Source organism: Giraffa tippelskirchi, chromosome 13, assembly GCF_054371585.1.
Source record: "Giraffa tippelskirchi isolate mGirTip1 chromosome 13, T2T-mGirTip1v1.2.pri, whole genome shotgun sequence".
NCBI classification, from domain to species: domain Eukaryota; kingdom Metazoa; phylum Chordata; class Mammalia; order Artiodactyla; family Giraffidae; genus Giraffa; species Giraffa tippelskirchi.
Genome location: NC_137287.1, coordinates 9,334,839 through 9,357,087, shown reverse-complemented (window position 1 = coordinate 9,357,087; position 22,249 = coordinate 9,334,839). Strand labels below are relative to the sequence as shown.

Sequence of the window (22,249 nt, the reverse complement as noted above, 5' to 3'; positions counted from 1 at the left end):
TTTGCCAACAATATAAAAAGATGCAATAACCAAGGTCAAAGAAAAAGTTTAAGAGTCTTACTTCTTAATCACAAAACGAATCCTTTCCTTTGCAAGTAATATCCTCTCAAGGCGAGGGATTCCGTAAGTAGATGGCCTTCTAAAGGGGATTCCTTCCGGAAGTCCTTCTACATAAAGATCTTCCACGTGGGACTGGAAAAGAGGGTACGGGATCGTCACAGGACCTTTGGCTTTTATAGCTTGAGCTTTAAGGGTAAAAAGAGAAAGGAAAAATTATGAAACGACAAGGATGCAGCACAGATGGTAGAAAAGACTAATAATCGAATACACAGATATTACTCTGTAATTTTTATAACTATTTTTAAATTCCACTTATCACGGCATCAAAAGAAAAACAGCACAAAAGAACTGAAAGGAAAAGATCACCAAAGATGTCAGTACATTACTTAACCAAAACTGCAAGGATATATTAACAATATATTATTTTGAAATAATATACATAGAGGAAGACTTTCTTTTGAAATTTTAACCACAAATGAATCCAGAAAAATATACCAGTTAATATCAGCTAGTAAAAACAGCATATAATGAAGAAGTAATATTTTAAAAATATGCTTTTGTAAAAAGGATTTTTTAGTATAACTGAAGCAGAATATTTCTCCAAAATGTAGAAATTCTAAGATTTATATATCTAAGAACAATATAATACAACAGGTGCAAAAAGCCAAAAGGACGGGAAGTTCTACAAATCAAATATAATGAATAGACATTGATACTTTTGTTAAACTACGGAGTCAGTTTGTCTAAATAATAACGGACATCTAAATGCAACTGGGTATTACATAGCACATACAACGTTTTTAGGTGTGACAATGGAACTGAGATTAAGAGAACACCTTTCTCTCACTGAACTCAGTACTTTTCAGTGAGAAGTTTTAAGAGGTGACATGACACAACGTCTTGGACACCAGAGTTTTAAAATGCTTTGCATCAAAGTCAACAATAAATGTATATAAACAAACTCCCAACTATGCAAGCTTCAAGTTAAAAGGAAATATTAACTGACAATTAAGTAACGGAAACTCTTGTAAAGCTTTGCTATAATCTAGAAACACAACTTCTAAGATCTGGATAGACACTACCCACAGCCTTCTCAGGGACACTGGAGGAATGGGATTTGCTCATGTTAGATGAATGGTCCAATGTTTAAAAGCTTAAGAACAAAATATCACAAGAATTATTGAGTTTAAGACTTACCATACTTTCTTTCAAACAATTCTTCAACTTGTTTACGCAGATCAGTAATTCGAGCATTCCACTTCTCTGAAAATTTAGAGAAAAAGTTAAAACTCAATAAATCCTTGTTTGGGGCATTAATATGCTCTTAACATGACCCAACATCTCAAGACTTATTTTCTACATAATATATCCTAATTTGAAACAAACTGTCTATATAATTTTACTGCTTTCCTAAGAACCGTTTTTTTTTTAATGGTACTTAGAATTGGTTCAATAAGAGATTGGAGGTAGGGGTGTTTAAAAGTTTACTTTCAAAACCCTTCTTACTGAGTACCTCTTTTTAAATTCATAAATTCTGTAAGGCAGGAGGGCAGAAAAGACCCATACAATTAAACACTACAAAGTGAAGCAAAAATGAGAGCGTCTCCAAGACTGTGCAGGAAACCTTCCAACACATGCCTGAGTTGTATGGAAATAAGACTTTATGCATAGTTGTAATTCATAATAGCGTGCTAAAAAACACATGTAAACTTAGTATGGGTGCGGTGCACTGCATGCATGCTCAGCCGTGTCCGACTCTTTGCAACCCCGTGGACTATAGCCCACCAGGCTACTCTGTCCACAGAATTTTTCACAAAAGAATACTCGAGTGGGTAGCCATTTCCTTCTCCAGGAGATCTTCCCAACCCAGGGATTGAATCCGTATCTCTGGCGTCTGTTGCACTGGCAGGTGGATTCTTTACCACTAGCGCCACCTAGGAAGCCCAGTAATTATGACTGCTGCTGCTAAGTCACTTCAGTCGTGTCCAACTCTGTGCGACCCCATAGTCGGCAGCCCACCAGACTCCCCCGTCCCTGGGATTCTCCAGGCAAGAACACTGAGACAAGTTTAAATATACTAAAGTACTATTTTTAAAAATGTATACAGCTAACTGTTCTAACTATTCAAAATAAGGATCACAAACCCAATTTGCCACTAATATTTCACTTAGTCCCTTTCAAATGGATACATTGTCTCCACTGGGGTTTGATTAGATTACAGGCTAGTAGTTACACAAAGCAAGAAAAATTAATATAAAAATTCTATCTGGGGCTTCCCTGTGGCCCAGTCATCGAGAATCCGCCTGCCACGCAGGGGATGTGGCTTCGATCTCTGATCCAGAAACTAAGATCCCATATGCTGCAGGGCAACTGACCCTGTGAGCCACAACTACTGAAGCCCAGACCCCTAGAGTCTGTGCAAGGCAACAAGAGAAGCCTGTGCACTGCAACCAAGTCCCACCACAGCCAAAAAATAAAATCAATCTTTAAAAAATTATATCTGAAATTAAAAAGTGATCTACATCTCAGACAGATAACTGAATTACTAAGTCAGTAACAATGACTTTTAAGCCTGCCCATTCTTTTTCTTTTTTTGGAGGCTCTACCATGGCTTGTGGGCTCTTGGTTCCCCTGACCAGGGACTATAAACCTGGGCCTGGGCAGTGAAAGTGGTCCTAACCACTGGACAACCAGTGAAGTTCCTTAAGCCCACCAATTCTAATTAACAATGGAAGATTCCACACTTAACCAGGATCTTACCGAAGTTGAACTCCCTCACTTTCCGTTTGCCGGCATTGGCAGGTTCTGTGACGGGTGGCTGGGGAGGTTCACTGCTCTTTGGTCTCTTGGCAGGTGGAGGATAGTCATCATCTTGAAAAAGAAAACCATCATCACTGGAGGGACAGGCAAAATGAATGACAGCCACTGCCTGTCAAGTTCTCAACATTTGAAAGACGTGGGGGGATTTAAGTATGACTGGAACGTTAGTTGTTAATTTCTGTATTGCCATTTCAGCATCATTTTTTCCCAGTTACATTTCCAGCTCTCCTCTTCTGGGAGCTGATCAAGTGAGTCATCCTCGTTTTCCTTTGTCTTCTTTGTTTCAATTTGTTTGAAATTAGTTTGAATTAAGTCATTAAAAATTTCCTTTTCTCCTAACTCCTTTCAGAGGGCTGTCAAGAATTATAGTGTATTTTAAGTCTTTCATGAAAAAGGTTTCAATGGAGACAGCTAAGGAAACCATACAAATATATAAGAAAGAGGGAAGAAAATGTAGCTTGAATAGAAAACTATTTAAACTTATTCAATATTCAAGCACATAAAGGAGGTTGGATAGCTAACTGTACGGATAACTTTCAATAAACAAAACTAAAAGAAATAAGATTACATTATTTGTGAAACAAGTATTGTTGATTCAACCGATACAATACCTATGTATGGCGATCATATACTTAAGCACAGAATATAGACCACCCAAGACATCTGTAGTAAGATTTCTTTGTAGCTATGACTACAACTCAACTCTGCTATGATGCTTCAGTATATCTGGTGCTAGAATTAAGGACATTGGATCAAGTAAGAAAAGCTGTCACTGTCATATTCTTCTGACCCCTGGAAAATATTAGTTGGCACACGACTAAGATTTCTATTCAAACACTATCTGTAAATTACTGAAAATATCATTTTAAGAAATCTACACTTAAATGTGGAATGAAGAAGAAAGTAATTATTGAGTTAAAGGAAACAGCAGTAACAAAGAGATACCATAAGATACAATAAATTACCCTTTTCAGGGTAATTTTCATTCCCATTTTATAGCTAAACAAACAGGATCAGAGAATGTTACATGACTTAACTATGTTATGAGATCATGGATATAATTCTTTCAGCTATTAACTAATAGATAAGCTCTCAAAGAATAACATGAAATCCAAATTTAGCATCATATACCATGTTGTCTTGCACAGCAATGAGTAACTTTTATATACTCTGTTTATTGATCAAGAGAATCTAAGTGTAAGCCTAAAATATTTAAATGTCATTCCTATCATAGCATCAGAAGACAGGGCACACTGATTCTCCCGTTCACTGACTGTGGGTTCTTCCTTTACAGACTAATAGGGACTGGGGCCACAAACCCCGTGGATACCAAAATCCACAGATGCTGAAGTCACTTATACAAATTAGCATATTATTCACATATAACCTATGCACATCCTTATACTTTATATCATCTCTAGATTACTTGTAATACCTAAGACAATGTAAGTGCTGTACAGATAGCTCCCTGGCACATGGCAAATTCAAATTTTGCTTTTTAGAACTTCCTAAAAAAATTGTTCCTGAATATTTTTCATCCATAGTTGGGTTAAAGCTTGGAGATATGGAGGGCCAACTAAAATGTCAACAGATTTTCTAATAACCCGAAATCATTTACTAACCATTCAAACCAACAGGAGAAAAAGGTATTGAGTCACTGGGGCCAGATAAAGTCATATTAGGACCTATTTACATGCTGGTAAATCTGGAGAAGGAAATGGCAACCCACTCCAGTATTCTTTCCTGAAAAATCTCAAGGACGGAGGAGCCTGTAGGCTACAGTCCATGGGGTCACAAAGAGTTGGACACAACTGAGCAACTAAGCATAGCACATGCACTGGTAAATATATAAGTACTTCTCTAAGGGACACTATTTCAGACAAAAGTTATCATATAAACAACAGATGACACTATAAAAACTTTCAAGTGTTAAATTTCACTGTAGAAAAGCACGTTCAAAACCAGAAAAAAAAAAATCTGTAGTAAAGAACAATTTTAAAATGACAAACTACCAGTAAAATAAAAACTTGACTATGAAGAATTCTGGGCTCGCAAGTTAGTACAAGGATTAAAAATAGTCAAAAGATTCCATAATAGGTTTGAACCTAATTATTTAATGCCCTAAGTAGATATATTTTGGAAAACGTATTAGGTATCTCTAATGTTTGGCTTCTGAAAACAGACAGACAAAATCCTTCTTTTCCAATTTCCAAACAGATTTTTAGAAGCCAAAGAATATTTTTAGGCTAGTTTGCAAAGGATAAAATGAAATATACTTATCTGACCTATGAATACCGTTCAAGCATTTTAACTGTTCAGTGTATTTCTTTATGAACATTAAACAATGATACTTGAAACAAAGCTATTTTCCTTACAGGCTAATATAGCCTAAATATTTCTATAAATTATAATTTTACATGATTGTTAATTAGATAAAATTAAAACTGAAAGAGTATAAAATAAAAAAAGATTTTCTTCTTTAGCTTCTGATGGTAATGAAATTCATCCCAACTGTAACCTGAAAAGTTTGAAACTGAGGTGAAGGCGAAAGGGCAAGAGAGGGTTGCTTTTCTTTAGTGTCCAACAACCTCATTTCTTCAATCAGATTAACTTACTTTAAAACAAAAGGATTTAACAGTATAAATATATTTTATAAAAATAGCCTTCTTGACCATAACTAGAAAAAAGACAAATCTAGGAGAGTGTTTCTTAACAAGTTAACAAATGACTTAACAAAGACTGTAAAACATTAAAAAGTGTTTATCACATTTCTCTCGAGACAATAATGAAGTCAATCTATTAAATGTGAACAGATGAAGTTATTTGTGATAATAAAATACCATAACGTAAATTCTATTAAAAGACTAATAAAGTGTTTTAATTTATATGAAAAATGGAATTACGTCAAGAAGAGCTATGAACTCAAACACACCTATGTTTTTTCTCCACTACTGCAGCAAAAAACTGATTCTGGGAAAGTATGAGGAAATGTTACTCTTGACCTCACAATCCATTTCACAAAGGATTAAAATTATTTCTCTGTAGCAGAAATCAGTCTGCCTCTAACAATCAGTTCAGCAGGGAGCACTGTTTTCTAATTATCATGGCGCTTCCACATTATAAACAATCACTTTTGTGTAAAAAAGAAACCACGCATCTCTGGATGCTTCAAATTTAAGCCCAAACTAAAAATGTTTATATCTTCAAAACTAAAAGCTTATGAAATGAATTTCAAGGTATTTTAGCATGCAAAAGCTGCAAATGAGTGAGGAATATGGCCTAGCTATGCCGCAGTGCTAAAAACAAGCTTCCCACCCCATGAAAAAAGGGCAGAGATAGTCCACAATTCAAAATTTCAATCGAGAAAAACCTGGTTTTCCTTTTTGCAACATACTACTTACAGATATGCCCATAGATAACACAGAAACCAGAGCTCAAATGTGTTACTGAATTTATCTAATTCTTGATGAATGCATTAACATATAAAAACTTTTCTTTTTCTGATACTTATTATTTTCAACATGATCAAATTGGTCATTTTATCAAATAATCTGACACCTATTCAAACTAAAAGAAACGAAATAAAAATAAATCAGGTACTCTTTCTCTTGAAATTACCTGGAGCTATTAATTAGCCTCCACATTTCAAATTAATAAATGGCATTTTTCACCCATGGATCCAGGTCCTAACTCCTCCAAAAGTCTAATTTTTATATAATAAATGGATGTCAACTAAGTGATTTATTAGCAACTATAAAATTAAAAATATTCAAATGATAACATACCCAATTATATAGATTCTACAAACTCTCAAGTAACATTTATAAGAATAATTAAACAACCAACCAAAACAATTACTCTATCTTCAGAAATACTCAGAATTCAATCACTCCTTGTTCCTACTGTCACCACGCAATTCTAAAGTATCTCCCTCTGAGTAACTATAATCGCTTTGTTTCCATTATGATCTCTCTCAGTCTTTACAGCGGCCCTGTTTCTTCAAAAGAAAGAATTTACCACCTCCCTGTTCAAAACCCTCCAATGGACTTGCCTATCTTGTTCATTCCAAAATCTTTAGCACCTATTCCAGCCGTCAGTACATACAAGGTGTTTGATATTTGGACTGATAAATGAACATTTGAATAGCACAATCCTGAAAATTATGGGCAACAGTCAAAAATTTCTAAATTTCACCAAAAAAAGGATACCATCAGAGGATGAAATCCAACTACTGAAACCCTAAAACAGTGTTAGCCAAAGAGTAGTCTATGTATATATATGCGGTGTTATGAAATGCATTCCTATGTGTAAATATTTATGTAATTAATTTATTTACCAAAGAAAACTTTAAATTTCAAAGAGTTTTACTTAAGAAGACATGAAATTTAAAAAAATTGTAAAAAAAAGAAGACATGAAACCCTTTTAATCTATTTAAAAGCAATCTGAAGACAAATAATAATCAGAGGGTTATGCCTCAGCCAAATAAACATGTGTGAATGGCTCAAGTTGGGGAAAAATGTTTGAAAGTGAACTGCATATAAGGAAACCTCTGTTAAAGCAAAATACTTTCCATTTTTAGCTCATTCATGGCAGCCAGACTTCAAATAATTCTGAAGCAAGATTTTCTCTGCCCTTATCAAACACACGCCTAAGCCAAAGACCTGACAACAGTCTGATTTTACCCAAAAATGAAGTCATGGTGTTTATGAAATCAAGGCATGCACAGCCATATAACTCTAAGGGCCGTTTCCCAAACCGAGGTCACAGAGGTTCCACATGTGCACCACTGACTTCAATAACAAACGGATCACCACAAATGGAAGGGAAGCCTAGCATGCTGCAGTTCATGGGATTGCAAAGAGTCAGACAAGACTGAGAGACTGAACAACAACAAATGGAAGAGCAGATCTCAGCTCAGGGGACTATTTCCCGCAGGATAACGTGTCTGCATCGGTCTCAATCAGACCCTTCATAACACAGTCACATAGTGGCAAATAAAGATATCAAGGTTAATGTGGAAAATCTTACAAAACTCACTTGAAGACTAAGTTTCTTTTTTCTTTCCTATAAACTTTTTGGGAATGCAGGAATATACAATAGGAGAAAACAAAAGTCACCAGCACCCAAGCAGGATTATCTTATTTCAACTACAAGGATTTTCCTAAAAACTAACACAGTCCTCCAGGTACACTTCTCCTTTTAAAGGTGCCTTGCTCGGGAAAGGAGGTTCCTCCCCCCACCCCGCTACTAAGCATATTACACTGGAGATCTTTTTTCAGATGTCTTATATGCTTTTCAAGTTACCATTTCAATGCATGATACATTTTTTCTAATATTAGAATGTATCGAAATTTAATTTTCTAACCATGGATATTTTTCTAGTTTCTACCATCTATAGTCATCTTTCTAGGGAAGAAAAAAAAAATACATCATACTTATCAAAAAGATGTGGATGTGAGTTGTCAGTTGACCTTCCTTGTTAATATCACAGACTTTTAACAATTTACCTTCCATAATATATGGATAACAATTAATTAGCAATTTAATTAGAGTTGGTATATAGTTTGTGAGCATATATCCCATGGAAAATGTTACTAGGAAAAGTAATTACTTTACACAGACCTGGTTATTTCTCTGGTCTTCTGAACATAAAGCAGCAGCCTCAACAGCAAAATTCTACTAGCTATAAAATACGTATGATAAATCAACATTTTGGCACTGAGTCTTAGTTTAAAAGTAATGGGATTTATCATTCCCTTCAAAGAATGAAAACTGAAAAGACTGACGCACGTTTCAGGTTTGTAAGCTATTGATTTCTTAATTATTTTGACATCCCTTTAAAGGTTTACACTATGAAAAGCAAGTGTTTATTTTCTAAACAATTCTAATGTAGCCTTTATGGGTTTTAAGGTTTAAGATATATCAATGTGGTTATTAGTCCTATTTTAAAGGTTTATGCTAATAATTTTATAAAATATTTATATGGCTGTGCCAGATCTTAGTTGCAGCATGTGGGATCTAGTTCCCTGATCTGGGATTAAACTTGGGTCTACTGCATTGGGAGTCCTCAGTCTTAGCCACTGGACCAACAGGGGAGCCCCTGTGCTAATAATTTTAATCATCATCTATTTTTCTTATCTCTACAGGAAGGAAAAGGTTCTGAGTATTTATAATATCTAGATTTTAACTTATGATTTTAATTTATAGTATCTAGATACTATATAATCTAGATTTTCTTCTCATAGTTGAGCTTCTAATTTAAAGTCAATTATTGAGGACTTCCCTGGAGGTCCAGGGGTTAAGACTTCACATTTCCTCTGCAGGGGGGCGGCGTGCTGATTCAAACCCTGATTGGGAAACTAAGATCCCACAAGCTGCCTGGTGTGGCCAATAAATAAATGAATAAATGAATGAATGAATGAATGAATAAATTAAATTATTAAGTGCTAGACTAGAAACAATTCAAAACAATTTTAGGTTAGTAAAATTATGCTAATGATAAAATGTGTATATTAAATTAACTGAGATGTTAGCATGCAAAGTAGGAAAAAACTTCTGATATTGGGTGAAAACTACCAATCAGCTTATAGTTTAGAAGCAATGAAGACAAACATTTTCAATAGTCTGAAATAGCCAAACATCATAAATAACCAAGTGGACACCAGTAGAAGACAGGTTATTATAAATAAAGAAGAAAAGGAGAGACACAGATGGCAAACCAAGAAAGGTTATGCAGCAGTTAAAAAAAAATAGTGAAGTACCAAGATGTAAAGTTATAAGAAAAACACTATGGGAAATGTGATATATGTGTATTTTACTTGCTCATTATAAAGCTGTACACTGAAAACACCTATTAATTTTTGCCAAACTAAATGTATGTGTACACATCTAACTTATTTTTAGATGTCACAATAAAGTGACATCTACCACTGAGTACAGGGACACTGGAGCAGGGTCGGGGTTAACAAAATTTTTGCTTTAGAAAAGAATTACTCTGAGGAGAAAAAAAACTTATAGGAGTCATGTGAGATAACTTAAAAAGAAAAAAATCAATACATTTAATAATTATGAAATATAGGGCACGCTCCTGTTAATAATTAGCTGAATCTTTAAATAATGCAGGACACACTGGCTCGTTTGCATTCACGCGCTATCTCTGAAGAAGAAACTAGGTCTGAAGCAACTTTATATAGATTAGTTTAGAATATTTTTACAGCTGCTGCTTCAAAAGTTTTGAAGGACACATTATATGTTAGCATTTTATGGGGAAAACTCGCTTTAGAAATTGAACTATAGACACTTTCTCCTCCACTTCACTAAGGTCGACAACCGGGGTCCCAGTACTAAGTAAGTCTCCTATGCCACAGCTCAGTAATAGGCTATCAATCTGTTCTTGCGTGCACCCGGTCTGGTCATAGTTTTCTCTTTTTAAAAATTCTGTTTCCCAATGGTAGAAAGTACCAGTATAAGCCTGGTTCACTGCTCATCTTCACTGCTTACTTTTGCTGTCTAAAACTCCCAAAGCATTGGGTGTGCTGTGGGATGTGGTTACTTTAGTCACACATACACATATATGCTTCCATTTCTTTTTCCCACAAGTTTCCTTTAAAAATGAATGAAATGCATACTTGGCAATGTGAATGTGACAAATAATTTTTATGACCAGAAGTACACTTTTGGAATCAAGGCTTTTAGATAACTAACCTTCAATAGTCACCTCAACTTCGGGGTCCTCACTTGTTTCTGAAGGGACATGTTGAGTAGAATCTTGAAAAAAATAAAATTCTAAAATGACATTCATTATAAAGCACTTTCTATTATGTTCCAACATTTTACGGATTTGATATTCCAAAAGCAGCCTACCATAAAATTTTACTGTCATTTGAATTCACCTCATACTTGTTAAATGAAAATCTCTGACTCTTTTAAACAGGGAGAAGAGAAAACAAAAAGTAGAGAAACTCTGGAAAACTATCAGACAATACCAAGTTACCTGCATTAAAGGACTCAAAAAAACTTTCCAGAGGAGTAAGATTATAATGAAGTGAAAATTATTTTCCTGCTGTAACTAGAAGGTGCTAGGATATAAACAAAAGTTTTATTATGTAAAAAAAAAAAAAAATATTTCTCCTCTTCTTTCAGAAATACCAGGAGTGACTTATACTGTTAAATAAAACCACGAAGTTTTTGCGATGGGAACCTTCATATCAAAACAGTGACTACTGTAACAAATACAGACAGGACTGTATCACCTAACTAACTTTGCATGTAACGTACTTTATAAAATTAAATATTTGTGTTACTACATAAAACAAATGTACATCAGAATGTTAGTGCTGGAAGCTCAGCTAGAGAGTATCTTTATCAACTCTCCTTTCATTTTGCAAAGGTTGAGAGATTAATTGATTTGCCAAAGATTATGTTTACTTGTTAGTAAAGAAATAAAGACTAGAACCTAACTTCAACTCTATTAACACTGCAATATGACAATAAAAATTTCCTCAAAAATAAAGTGATTCAAAGCCTAATATCTAAATCACATTGCCCAATGAACACCAGTATGATTCGTCTTGTAAACAGGTTATTTCCTTGTTGTAAATACTGCCTATCTAAAACAGGATTTTGTTACAGAGGAAATATCTAATTACCTCCACACAGTAAAAGAAACAAACCAAAAAAAATTTCACCAACACCATCATCTATTAAAAAAATTCAACAAGAAATTTAAAATATTATTTTAAATGAGCATCTCACTATTTCTGCAAGAAATGTATTCCATTAGAATACTCCAATTCTAAATCTGAATTTAGAAAGATCAGTCAACTTTCCAGGGACCTTCAGAACTCCCACCACTCAAAGAGGGTAAAATATCAAATTATGGACTTAAAAAAAAATAAAAAAGCAAATATAAGGAATAAAAAGGTACAGAATAGACTCCTTTTGTAGTCTTAAAAAAATAAGGCTTGACATGACCAGCTTATGTAAGAAAGAGTAATTCTAAAGTAAGATCCAATTGCCTTACCACTTATTTTCCCTGGGAGAAACCTACAAAAATTCTTTTGGAAATACCTAAACAGTTTACAAACAGGAAGTCATTCTACATGATAACGGTTTAACTCAAGATTCCAATAACTCAAAAAGCTGTAACTGAATATTCATTCAATCCTACAATCAAAGGAGGATGGCCGGTTAACAAAGCAGTCCACGGGGTGGCTGTGGGTATAAAAATGAGCAGCTAGATTATGTCTCTTTTAGTAATCTTATGTAATCTTACATTACCCTAATATGAACAGAGCCAGTAATAATTTAAATTCTAAATATTAAAACCATTCTTTCCAAATATGGCGTAAGATGTCCAAGAAAACCTGGGCAACATTTTGCATCATGAAGAATTTTACTTACCACTTAAATTTTAGTCCCCAAATTTCATTATTCAATACAGTAAAAGAAGCATAACATCTTTAGGGCTAAAAAAAACCCTGTTGGCTAAGAAGGCATACCATAATAATCATCATTTTATTTCCAAATAAAGTTTAAAGGATAGTATTCCCTGTAGTACAGAACAACAGTATAAATAAAGCAAAGTAAAAATTCCCAAATCTAACCTTCTGCTGGTACTTCCATTTCTGTTCCTTCATTGCCCTCTGAAGAATGCTGGCTTCCTAAAAAGAAGATAAACCCATATAATAAACCAATAAAGAATGATGCTGGGAGAAGAGAAACTAGGTAACAATGCAAATAAAAACACAAATACAAGCTGATTCTTTTAACTTCTTAGCAGTTAATTCAAACAATATTATCTAATTCAGAAAAACATGTAACACTTCTGTATGAAAACTCAAATTATTTTAAAATGCAAACATATAGAGTAAACCTAAGTAGGTTTGGGGATTTAATATTATACTAGAACTACACAATATAATTACTGATAGATACTCGAATTTGAGAACTAGAATGGTATGTTTCAGAGTGCCGAGCTCATCTGCCATTGATGCACACACAAAAACACGCATCAGAGTCAGTTCTGTCTTTGTTCATAAGACTCTACCAAGTCTAGAAACACAAGTTAAGGTTTGGCTGTGAAACGTTTCTTGCTTTCCATTTGTACTATGGTGGAAGCTATGGAAACGAAATCCCCATTATTTAATCAAAGTTGCACTTAAAGGAAATGCAGAAGTTAAAACTTAAGATACTACCTTTAGTCTCAAAAGCATTTTAATTCAGGTAATATAATGTGCCTGCTTCTACAAACTGGAACATAAAGCAATGTATCAGGTTAGGCATTCAACAGTGAACAGGCTCATCCTACTGGAGAAACTTTACTCATAAACAGGAAAGAAGTCATCTAAAACCCAAGAGAGCCAATTAGGTTAAGTGCCCAAACTGCCCCAGACTATTGATCCTCTGTCCTTAAATGTCTGAGGTACTAGCATCGAGAAGATTAAAAATCACTGCCTTCGTGTAGAAATAAAAATGTATTACCTATAGGGAAGAATAAAGCAAGGGGGCAGGAAGAAACATCAGGTCTATTTTGTCATCCACTGATAATTAATTAAGAAACTATACTAAAGGTAAACCCCCCACCCCAGACACAGGTTGTATACACTTTTATCTTGATTTTTAAAGAGCACTGACTACAGTTTAAAAAAACAAAACAAAACTGTCATTCAGTGCCTAGCACCTTGAAATTTAAAGTACCATGCTAAGAGCAAATATTTTGGGTTTTCCATGTCTAATTTTATGGAGCTCTAATTATCTTGGGATTCTTTTCCATTTATTTTATGTTCTTAAAACTCACCTGAGCTCAAAACAATGGGTAAATCTATAAATCTGTAGCCAAGAATTATTCTTTACTTAACTTCTTAAATTACGCTTTCTCAACACACAGCTCCCCGTTCCCCATTAAACATTAACATTTGATTTATGGAGCACTGGATTCTTTGACTATAATGCCAAAGAAAACAAAAATGTGAGGTCAAAACAACGAGAGATAATGGAAAAGGGACCAGTACTTAAAAAGGGAAGACTGGCTAAGAATAGCTAAGGTGATATTCCATCAGGTCATAACATGGTAACAGTACATGTAAAGGATGATTCTGTGTGTGCTTTTTGCTCTCTCAAAATGTAAATTAAGCAATTACATTTATATTAAAAGTGGAGCTATAAAGAAAAGACATCTTGGGACTCTCCTGGTGGTCCAGTGGTTAACACTCTGTGCCCCCAATGCAGGGGGCGTGGGTTCAATCCCTGGTGGGGGAACTAGGACCCCACATGCTGCATAGTGCAGCCGAAGAAGAAAAAAGAATGAAATCTAATGCACTCAAAGCCGGAATAAGCAGAGGTAAAGTAAAGCCATCACAAATAGCCTATGTTCATCAAGGGAGGGAACACTACACACAGACTCCCCAAAAGACATTCAATCAATAAAATCAGGGATTTACAAATGATATCTTACAATCTTTCTAAACATTAAGTATCAACATGACCTTACTGATATTTACATTACTAACTATACAATATAAGCCTTATTTCTGACTATTCTGATATAAGGTATAAATGTGTACTTTACCTTAAATATGAAAGTGTGTCATGTACCCATTTCGAGATTCATTACTAGATTCACAAAAGGGAAAATTGGTTTTCAAAAATTGTTGCTTGTGAAGTTCATTTATGTTTCAAAAAAAAAAAAGGCCAATACATTTCCTTTTCCATTTAGAAAAGTAATAATACAGATATAAATACAAAAACACAGTCTGTCCAGTATAAAGAAACATTAAATAAGAACATTATGTGGGAAAATGGAAGTGAAAAAGTTATACCTTGCAAAGACTTCGAAAGGGGGAGTTTGTCATCAACATCATCAGTTTCAGAAGGGCCTGCTTTGGGACACAAAGATAATACTTCAAAACGAATCCCAAAAATATATTTTGGGTCACTTCAGCAAACAAATTTGGGTGAGAGAGATGGACTACTACAGCCTTTTCATGGGGGGAAAAAAAGCAAAAAAAAAAAAAAAGACTGACAAATGAAGGGTGTCAATTTATGCTCTTAGTGAATGGAAGAAGTGTATTCAGATAAAGCCATATACAGATAGTCAAAAGAAATTTTGAAAATGACTAGACACGAATTGAATGGGAATGATATGTCTACAATGGTGGATATGGGTCATGTTCGTGACAGCAAACTGTAAATTTTACTTCATATAGATTACAAGCACAGATATATCTTACAAGGTGCATTTGTTTCTTCCTTGACAAACATTTGTCTTAATGCTTTGCCATACTAAAGAAAAATGCAGAATCAAATTGTTATACCTTCCTTAGAATCTCTAAAATCATGCAATTAACCTATCAATAAGCTTGAAACTCCACTGAAATAGAAATGTGACAATTATTAATTCAAAATCCTCCTTTCCTACAGATCCATAAAAATTTTTAATAACATAGTTTTCCCCAATAATTAATATACAATGTATTTTGTCTTAATTAAACCTTCACAGAATGCTATAGATATTGACAACACACTTGCATGTTATTATGCTTTTAGTGACAGTAATAGATTTAAAAGAGAACAAAACATTGTGTTCTCAATGGCTACTTAACATAAACATGTTTGTATCTGAATATGAATACAAACCGCTTCATTTTCTCTGAATATTTTTGGAAAACATCCTAAGACTTTTAAAAGGCTTTGCAAATGCATAAGGAATTTCATTAAGAGGCACAAAACTATACATTATAAGGAAAGGACATAGCATAGAAAATAATTTCACAGAAAACAGAAAAATTATTTATATTTGAAATCTCAATGAAGATCAAAATGTTTGATGAGAGACCTGACTTCCAATGCCAGATTCACTGCTTCCTAGTCATGTAATCCTGGGTTAAAATATACAGAAAAAATGTATTGTATGATACCAAAACGTATTGACTTCTAAATACTGCTTTAGCTGCTCTTCCACAAGTCTAGCTATATATCATTATCGGTATTGTTCTGCTCTAAATTATTTTGATAAGGTCCTCTTTAAGTCAATTAAAGTATATTTCTTAGGATTCCCATGGTATAGGATTTCTATTTTAAATAACATGCTTATTATTGATTTCTAATTAATTACAATATTTTCTGGCAATTTCTTAAGGCTATCCATAAACAATTATAAAGTTAATTTTTATAAAAGTTCCATATTTTGTAAATAAACATCTATTTGCTGGGTATGGAATTCTGGATATACATGAATTGGCTTCTGTTCATCAACTGCAGAGTTCAAATACTCTCCTCTATAAGCATTCATCATTTGTTAAATCTCCCATATGACTGCATTCACAAATTTATCAACTACATCAAACTGAATCAATTTTCTACTTTGACTTTTGAGGCTACATTTTTAGGTAATAAAAGTTAATGATTATCCTATCAACTTAGTAATTTATTAGTATATTGATTATATAGTCTTACTCTTTATACTTGTAACTTTTTTTTTGGCCTCAAATTATTATTACTAAACTTGGTTTCTTTTGGTTAATATTTGCCCAGCTACCTTCACCTATCACTATACTATCAAATTATGTTATTTTAGACACGTTTTAATAGCACATGACTTGGACTTTCTTTGTCATTAAATGAGTGGCACATGTACCCTCACAACTTGAGGAGTGTCTACCTATTTCTGCAGACAAATCACGCTTTCCCAATGCTCACATCTGAGCCATCTTAGAGGAAGACTGAGACGTACACAGAGATGTGTTCGAAAAGTTTCACAGAAAACATGAATGGTTTTAAAGTAGAAGAATGAACAAATGAACTGTAGTATAATCACATATATAACTACTGCAATGACAGTATTACACCTGTACATGGGACTTCCCTGGTAGTCCAGTGGGTAAGAACCTGCCTGCCAATGCAGGGGACCTGGGTTCGATCCCTGGTCCGGGAAGATCCCACATGGCGCAGGGCAACTAAGCCTGCGTGCCCCAACTACTGAGCCCATGTGCCTAGAACCGGTGCTCCACAACAAGAGAAACCACAGCAATGAGAAGCCCGCACACTGCCAACAGAGCAGCCTGTGCTCGCTGTAACCAGAGAAAGCCTGCGTGCAGCAATCAAGACCTAGTGCAGCCAAAAATAAATAAACAAAGGAAATAAGCCAGTCATAAAAAAGGACGGATACTAAAAACAAAACCAACAACCTGTACCTGACAAAAATAGGTGCATCTCGAAAACCTGTCCCGATACAGGAGAACATACATAAAACACATATAGAGTACCATATCGTTTGTGCCAAAGTTAAAAAGTGAGAAAATACATAAAATGTTATGTGCCTGGGTACACATACAAAGACATTCTGTGAAACTGTATACTCATTTAAAGTATAAAATCATTATCAGGAAGGGCAAACCTCAATTTCAGTAAAGTGGTTAACTCAGAAAAAACGGGAATAGGAAGGGCCTAAAGAAGGGTGTCAATAACATAGTCAACATGTTACCGCATGTGAGATTCTGTAAACCTGGGAACATGTACATTATGTTTGTGGGTTTTAAACATTTTTTAAAAGCATCTTAAAATACAGTAGAATACAGTAGGCCATCTGAATCTGTGCATTCAGCATCTGCAGATTCAACCAACCACAGATGAAAAATATTTGGAACAGAAGAACTCCAGAAAGTTCCAGAATGCAAAATGCAAAATGTGAACTTTGAGCATGCTGGCAGTTACTGAGATAGCATTTACATTGTGTTAGATATTTCAGTAATATAGAGATGATTTAAATAAAGAATAGGGGAGGATGTTTGTAGGTTATATGCACATACTACACCATTTTATATAAGGGACTTGATCACCTGTGGATTTTGATACTGGAGGGGGTTGGGGGGGTGACTCTGGAACCCATTCTCGTGGGTACTGACTGTACAACACAGCAGTGCAAATAACCGATCTGTAAGTACAATCAACAGCATGTCTCACAAATCACACGTTTTACAGAGGAGGCCTGATACATGCTGATGGATTCTATTTACATGAACTACAAAAACAGACAAAACTAGCTTAGGTTGTTACCATTCAGGACACTGGTAACAGGGCTGGAAAGGGGGCTGCCAGGAAAGGAGCCACGGGAAAAGGAGCCTCCAGCATACTGACCCCTAACAGGCCTTCAGAAGGCATGAGGCCGGAAACAGACAGGGGCAGTTGAAGGTTCCAGTACTTTGGTGGTGGACAGAACAAGAGGGGAGAAATGCCAGCAAGAATACAGCAGACCTGAATGATCATTTGTTAAGCAACCTTAACAAATCTGAAATAACTGCAATTATACAAAGAGAGTTCTCCAACTGTAATGGCAACATAACTAAAAATCAGTAACAGAAAGCTATCTGACCACTGCAAAGTACCTGAAGAGACTACACTTTTCATGTAAACCGAAGGACAAAGAGGAAATCACAAGGAAAATTAGAAAATTTTTTGAACTGAATGAAAAGAACTATTAATACTAATATGTCTAAGTTTATAGAGTACAGTTAAACTAATGCTTAAGAGGTAAATTTACAGCATTAAGTACTTATATTGGAAAATATCTCAATGGTTTAAGTTCCCATGTTAAGAAACATAAAATAAAACTAAATTAAAATTAAAGCAACAACAAAAAAGACACATAAGAGCAAAAAAAAAAAAGTCACTGAAATTTTGTAAAAGCTAGACGTTTGAGTAAAAAAGAACAAAAAACAGAAACAGTTCCAGAGCCAGAACCAATTATAGCAAATAGTAACACTGAAAAACATTAAACACTTAAGATATAAATCTTATAAAATATGTATAAGATATGTATGCTGGAAACTAAGCACTGACTAATCACACAAGAGCTAAACAGATAACATCCACATAGCATGCTCGTGCATCAGAAGACTCAATAATATTAAGATATTCAACCAACTTTAGTCTATAGATTCGGAGAAGGCAATGGCACCTCACTCCAGTACTCTTGCTTGGAAAATCCCATGGACGGAGGAGCCTGGCAGGCTGCAGTCCATGGGGTCGCTAAGAGTCGGACACGACTGAGCGACTTCACTTTCACTTTTCCCTTTCATGCACTGGAGAAGGAAATGGCAACCCACTCCAGTATTCTTGCCTGGAGAATCCCAGGGACGGCGGAGCCTGGTGGGCTGCCGTCTATGGGGTCACACCGAGTCGGACACGACTGAAGCGACTTAGCAGCAGCAGCAGTCTACAGATTCAGCATAATCTCCACCAAAATGCCCCAAGGGCTTTTATAAACTGTAGTCCTCAAGACAATGCAATTTCAGAAAAGGACAGAAACAGAGATATCTATGTAACAGGATATGCTTGATAAAACTGAAAATGTAACAGAATATACTGGAGAAAACTGACAGAGACGTAAAAGTACTACAACAAAAAACAACAGTCTTTTCAGCAAAAGGTGCTGGAAAAACTGGATATCCGTATGTGTAAGTTTGAACTTGGTATTCTGCACACTATATAAAACTTAGGTCTAAACCAATCATCGACTTAAATGTAGAACTATAAAAGTGTTTATAAAACACAGAAGAGGACTTCCCTGGTGGTCCAGTGGTTAAGAATCTGCCTGCCAATGCAGGGGACATGGGTTCAATCCCTGGTCTGGGAAGATCCCACATGCTGAGGAGCAACTAGAGAAAATTGGGGCACGGCAATAAAGACCCAATGCAGCCATGAATAAATAAATAAAATATATTAAAAAAAAACAACAACACAGAAGAAAATCTCTGTAAACTAAGATTTTTTTTTTTTTAGGTATGGTACGTAAGCGCATTCATACAAGGGAAAAAACTCCCCATTAAGTTGGACATCATCAAAAATTAACCTATTTGCAAATCCAATCACAAAGGACTTTTATTCAGAATACACAAAGAACTGCAAAAAAATACCAAAACTGCATGGACTGTATCTCTCAGGCTAGATGAAAATCAATAGTCTGGCTCCCACCTTCTTCAACTACACTTGATCTTTCCGGCAATCTTTTCTTCTACAAATATCAGATTTCCACTCCCATTACTCAAGCATTACCTTAAATCACTCACACTCCCTATTTCAAAGGGGGAAAAAAAAATCTTATATAATCCTGTCTAGTAACAGCAAAGCTAAAAAGACAATACCACAGATAAAAGCATAGTTTTATTTTTTAAAATTAAATATAATGTGCTAAAAAAGATTTTATTAAACAGTTTTATTTAGTATGTAAGCAAGGTACAAAAAACTGCTAAACGCCTAGTATTTTCCAAAATTTTAACTTTTCAATTAAAAACCCTTAGACTTATCTAAACCTTTTAACCATGTGATTACTAGCATCATGGCAATAAAACGATCAAAACTGACATAAAAATTATGAAATTCACTAGAAGACAACTTAATATATGTATATAGATTTAATATACATGTACACATGATTACAAAATAGAATAAATTTATCCCAATACTCCAGAACTGATAAAAAAAAACTTATTATTTTAAATGAACTAAACCTATTAGAGAAAATGCAAATTAAAACCAACAAGGTTATCACAAGACACCCAATAAAGTGGCTAAAAATAATGCAGACCATACAAGTGTTAACGAGGACATGGACCCACTAGAACTACTGTCCCCACTGATGGAAATGTACAATAGTAAAAGCACAGTGGAAAACAGCTTAAATACCTACCACAGATCTCAGCTATTCCAGTTCTAGGAAATCTACTCAAGAGAAATGAACGCTTATTTCCAAACAAATGTTCATAGCAACTTTATTTTTAATAGCCCAGAACTAGAAACAACCAAAATGTCCATCAATAGACAGAGGGATAAATTGTGGTACAGATGAACAATGGATTAACATTCAGCAACAAGATGGAATTAGCTATCGACATATGCAACACTGTGGATGAATTTCAAAACAATTACATGGAATTTGAAAGTCACAGCTCCCCACCCCAAGAAAACAGTACATACTTTATGATGATTCCATTTATATAAATTTCTTAAAGCTGCAAACTAAAATAAAATGATAGAAAACAAATCAGCCGTTGGCTGGGGAGAGCTGTGAATTACAAAGAGGCTCAAGGAAATTTGAGGGTTATGGACACTTCATTATCTTGAGTACAGTGAAGACTTATGTTTTGGGGTTTATGGGTATACATAAAACCAATCAGATCTTATACTTTAAATGTTTAATGTACTTTACGCATCTATGACAATTAAACTTACCAAAAACTAGAGATGTTCTTCTAAAGTAAAATCCATCAATGCAGAAAAGCAAACTGCATTGTGAAATTATGACCTTTAATTCCTTCTTGATTATCACTCAAGCAAAGATACAGAATAAAATGATAAATACCTAAAACTTAATAATGTCCTATCTTTTATAGATTTTTAAAATAATAAAAATAATGTGAAGTTATTTTTGTCCCACAAATAGATATTAAAGGTTTAGAAGACCTTTTATGCCTTGCAAATAACTCTGAAAAGTGAAATTGAATTCTATCTTAAGCCACAACTTTTACTTGTCCTTTTTAAGAATATTAATGATTATTTAACATTTCCCCTGTAGACTGACTTTGAGTGCCCCATTTTGAAATTAATATTATTCCAGTGAGAAATTACAAGTATAACTGCTAGTCAAGGACCAAAGGACCAATCAATAAAATAATATCTAAGAAATTCAGGCAATTAACAAATTTTAATTATAACCACCAATAATTAATGGAAAGAAAAACTTTATTAAATAGTACTACCTTGAATGTTATATTGATAGTAATCAGGATCTTCAGATTCTTCCTTCACTGTCACAGCTGCCATTTCCAGAGAAATGCCTATAAAAGCAAATTAAATTATATAATTATACTTTGAGGCATTCAGATTGTACAGGGAAATCCCTTGTGCTCTGCTATTAATGCAAAATAATGCATTCAATTCATATTTTAAAGGTTTTCAAAAGACAAAAGCTTGCAAGGTGTCACGGGGACAAAAATAACCTAAAACCCAACTAAGACAAAGTTTTAACTACACTACTAACATTCTGGGATTATTTAATGCTGAATCTATCCTCCAACAAGTTATCTTTGCAATTAAATAAAATCAGTCACACTGTTTTCACTCATAGTTAAAAATATTTTTATATAGCAATGAAAATCACCTGTAAACATCAATTTTAATGACCCAATATTCCAGAGTAAAGATGGCATAATTCTTAATGATTTTAATAATGAGATACACTGATTTTTTTTTTCCTTCCTAATATGTCCCTTTATTAATAAGGATAACAAATCATACCTTTTAGCATAACACTTTGCCCACAATGAGGATAAGTAATTTGAAGCAGACCTTTGTGGCCAGACATAAATGAGT

General features: G+C 34.4%; 1 protein-coding gene across 50 annotated transcripts in view; it reads right to left on the bottom strand.

Annotated features, from left to right (window-relative positions):
* The window catches only part of GTF2I (general transcription factor IIi), an 83,082-nt gene that overhangs the window by 28,308 nt on the left and 32,525 nt on the right, over positions 1-22,249 (bottom strand). For 10 of the 50 annotated variants that reach the window (XR_014073356.1, XR_014073352.1, XR_014073355.1 and 7 more), the window contains 7 exons: positions 21,637-21,714; positions 14,701-14,760; positions 12,487-12,543; positions 10,586-10,648; positions 2,821-2,931; positions 1,258-1,323; positions 62-245 (listed from right to left, as the gene is read on the bottom strand). Coding sequence is in view for 22 of the 50 variants with exons in the window: in XM_081557989.1 (XP_081414115.1) it covers positions 62-245; positions 1,258-1,323; positions 2,821-2,931; positions 10,586-10,648; positions 12,487-12,543; positions 14,701-14,760; positions 21,637-21,714 (619 nt within the window). In the remaining 28 variants the exon portion in view is untranslated. The remainder of the gene's footprint in view (positions 1-61; positions 246-1,257; positions 1,324-2,820; positions 2,932-10,585; positions 10,649-12,486; positions 12,544-14,700; positions 14,761-21,636; positions 21,715-22,249) is intronic. The other 40 variants (XR_014073358.1, XR_014073360.1, XR_014073357.1 and 37 more) reach the window with 5 other exon arrangements.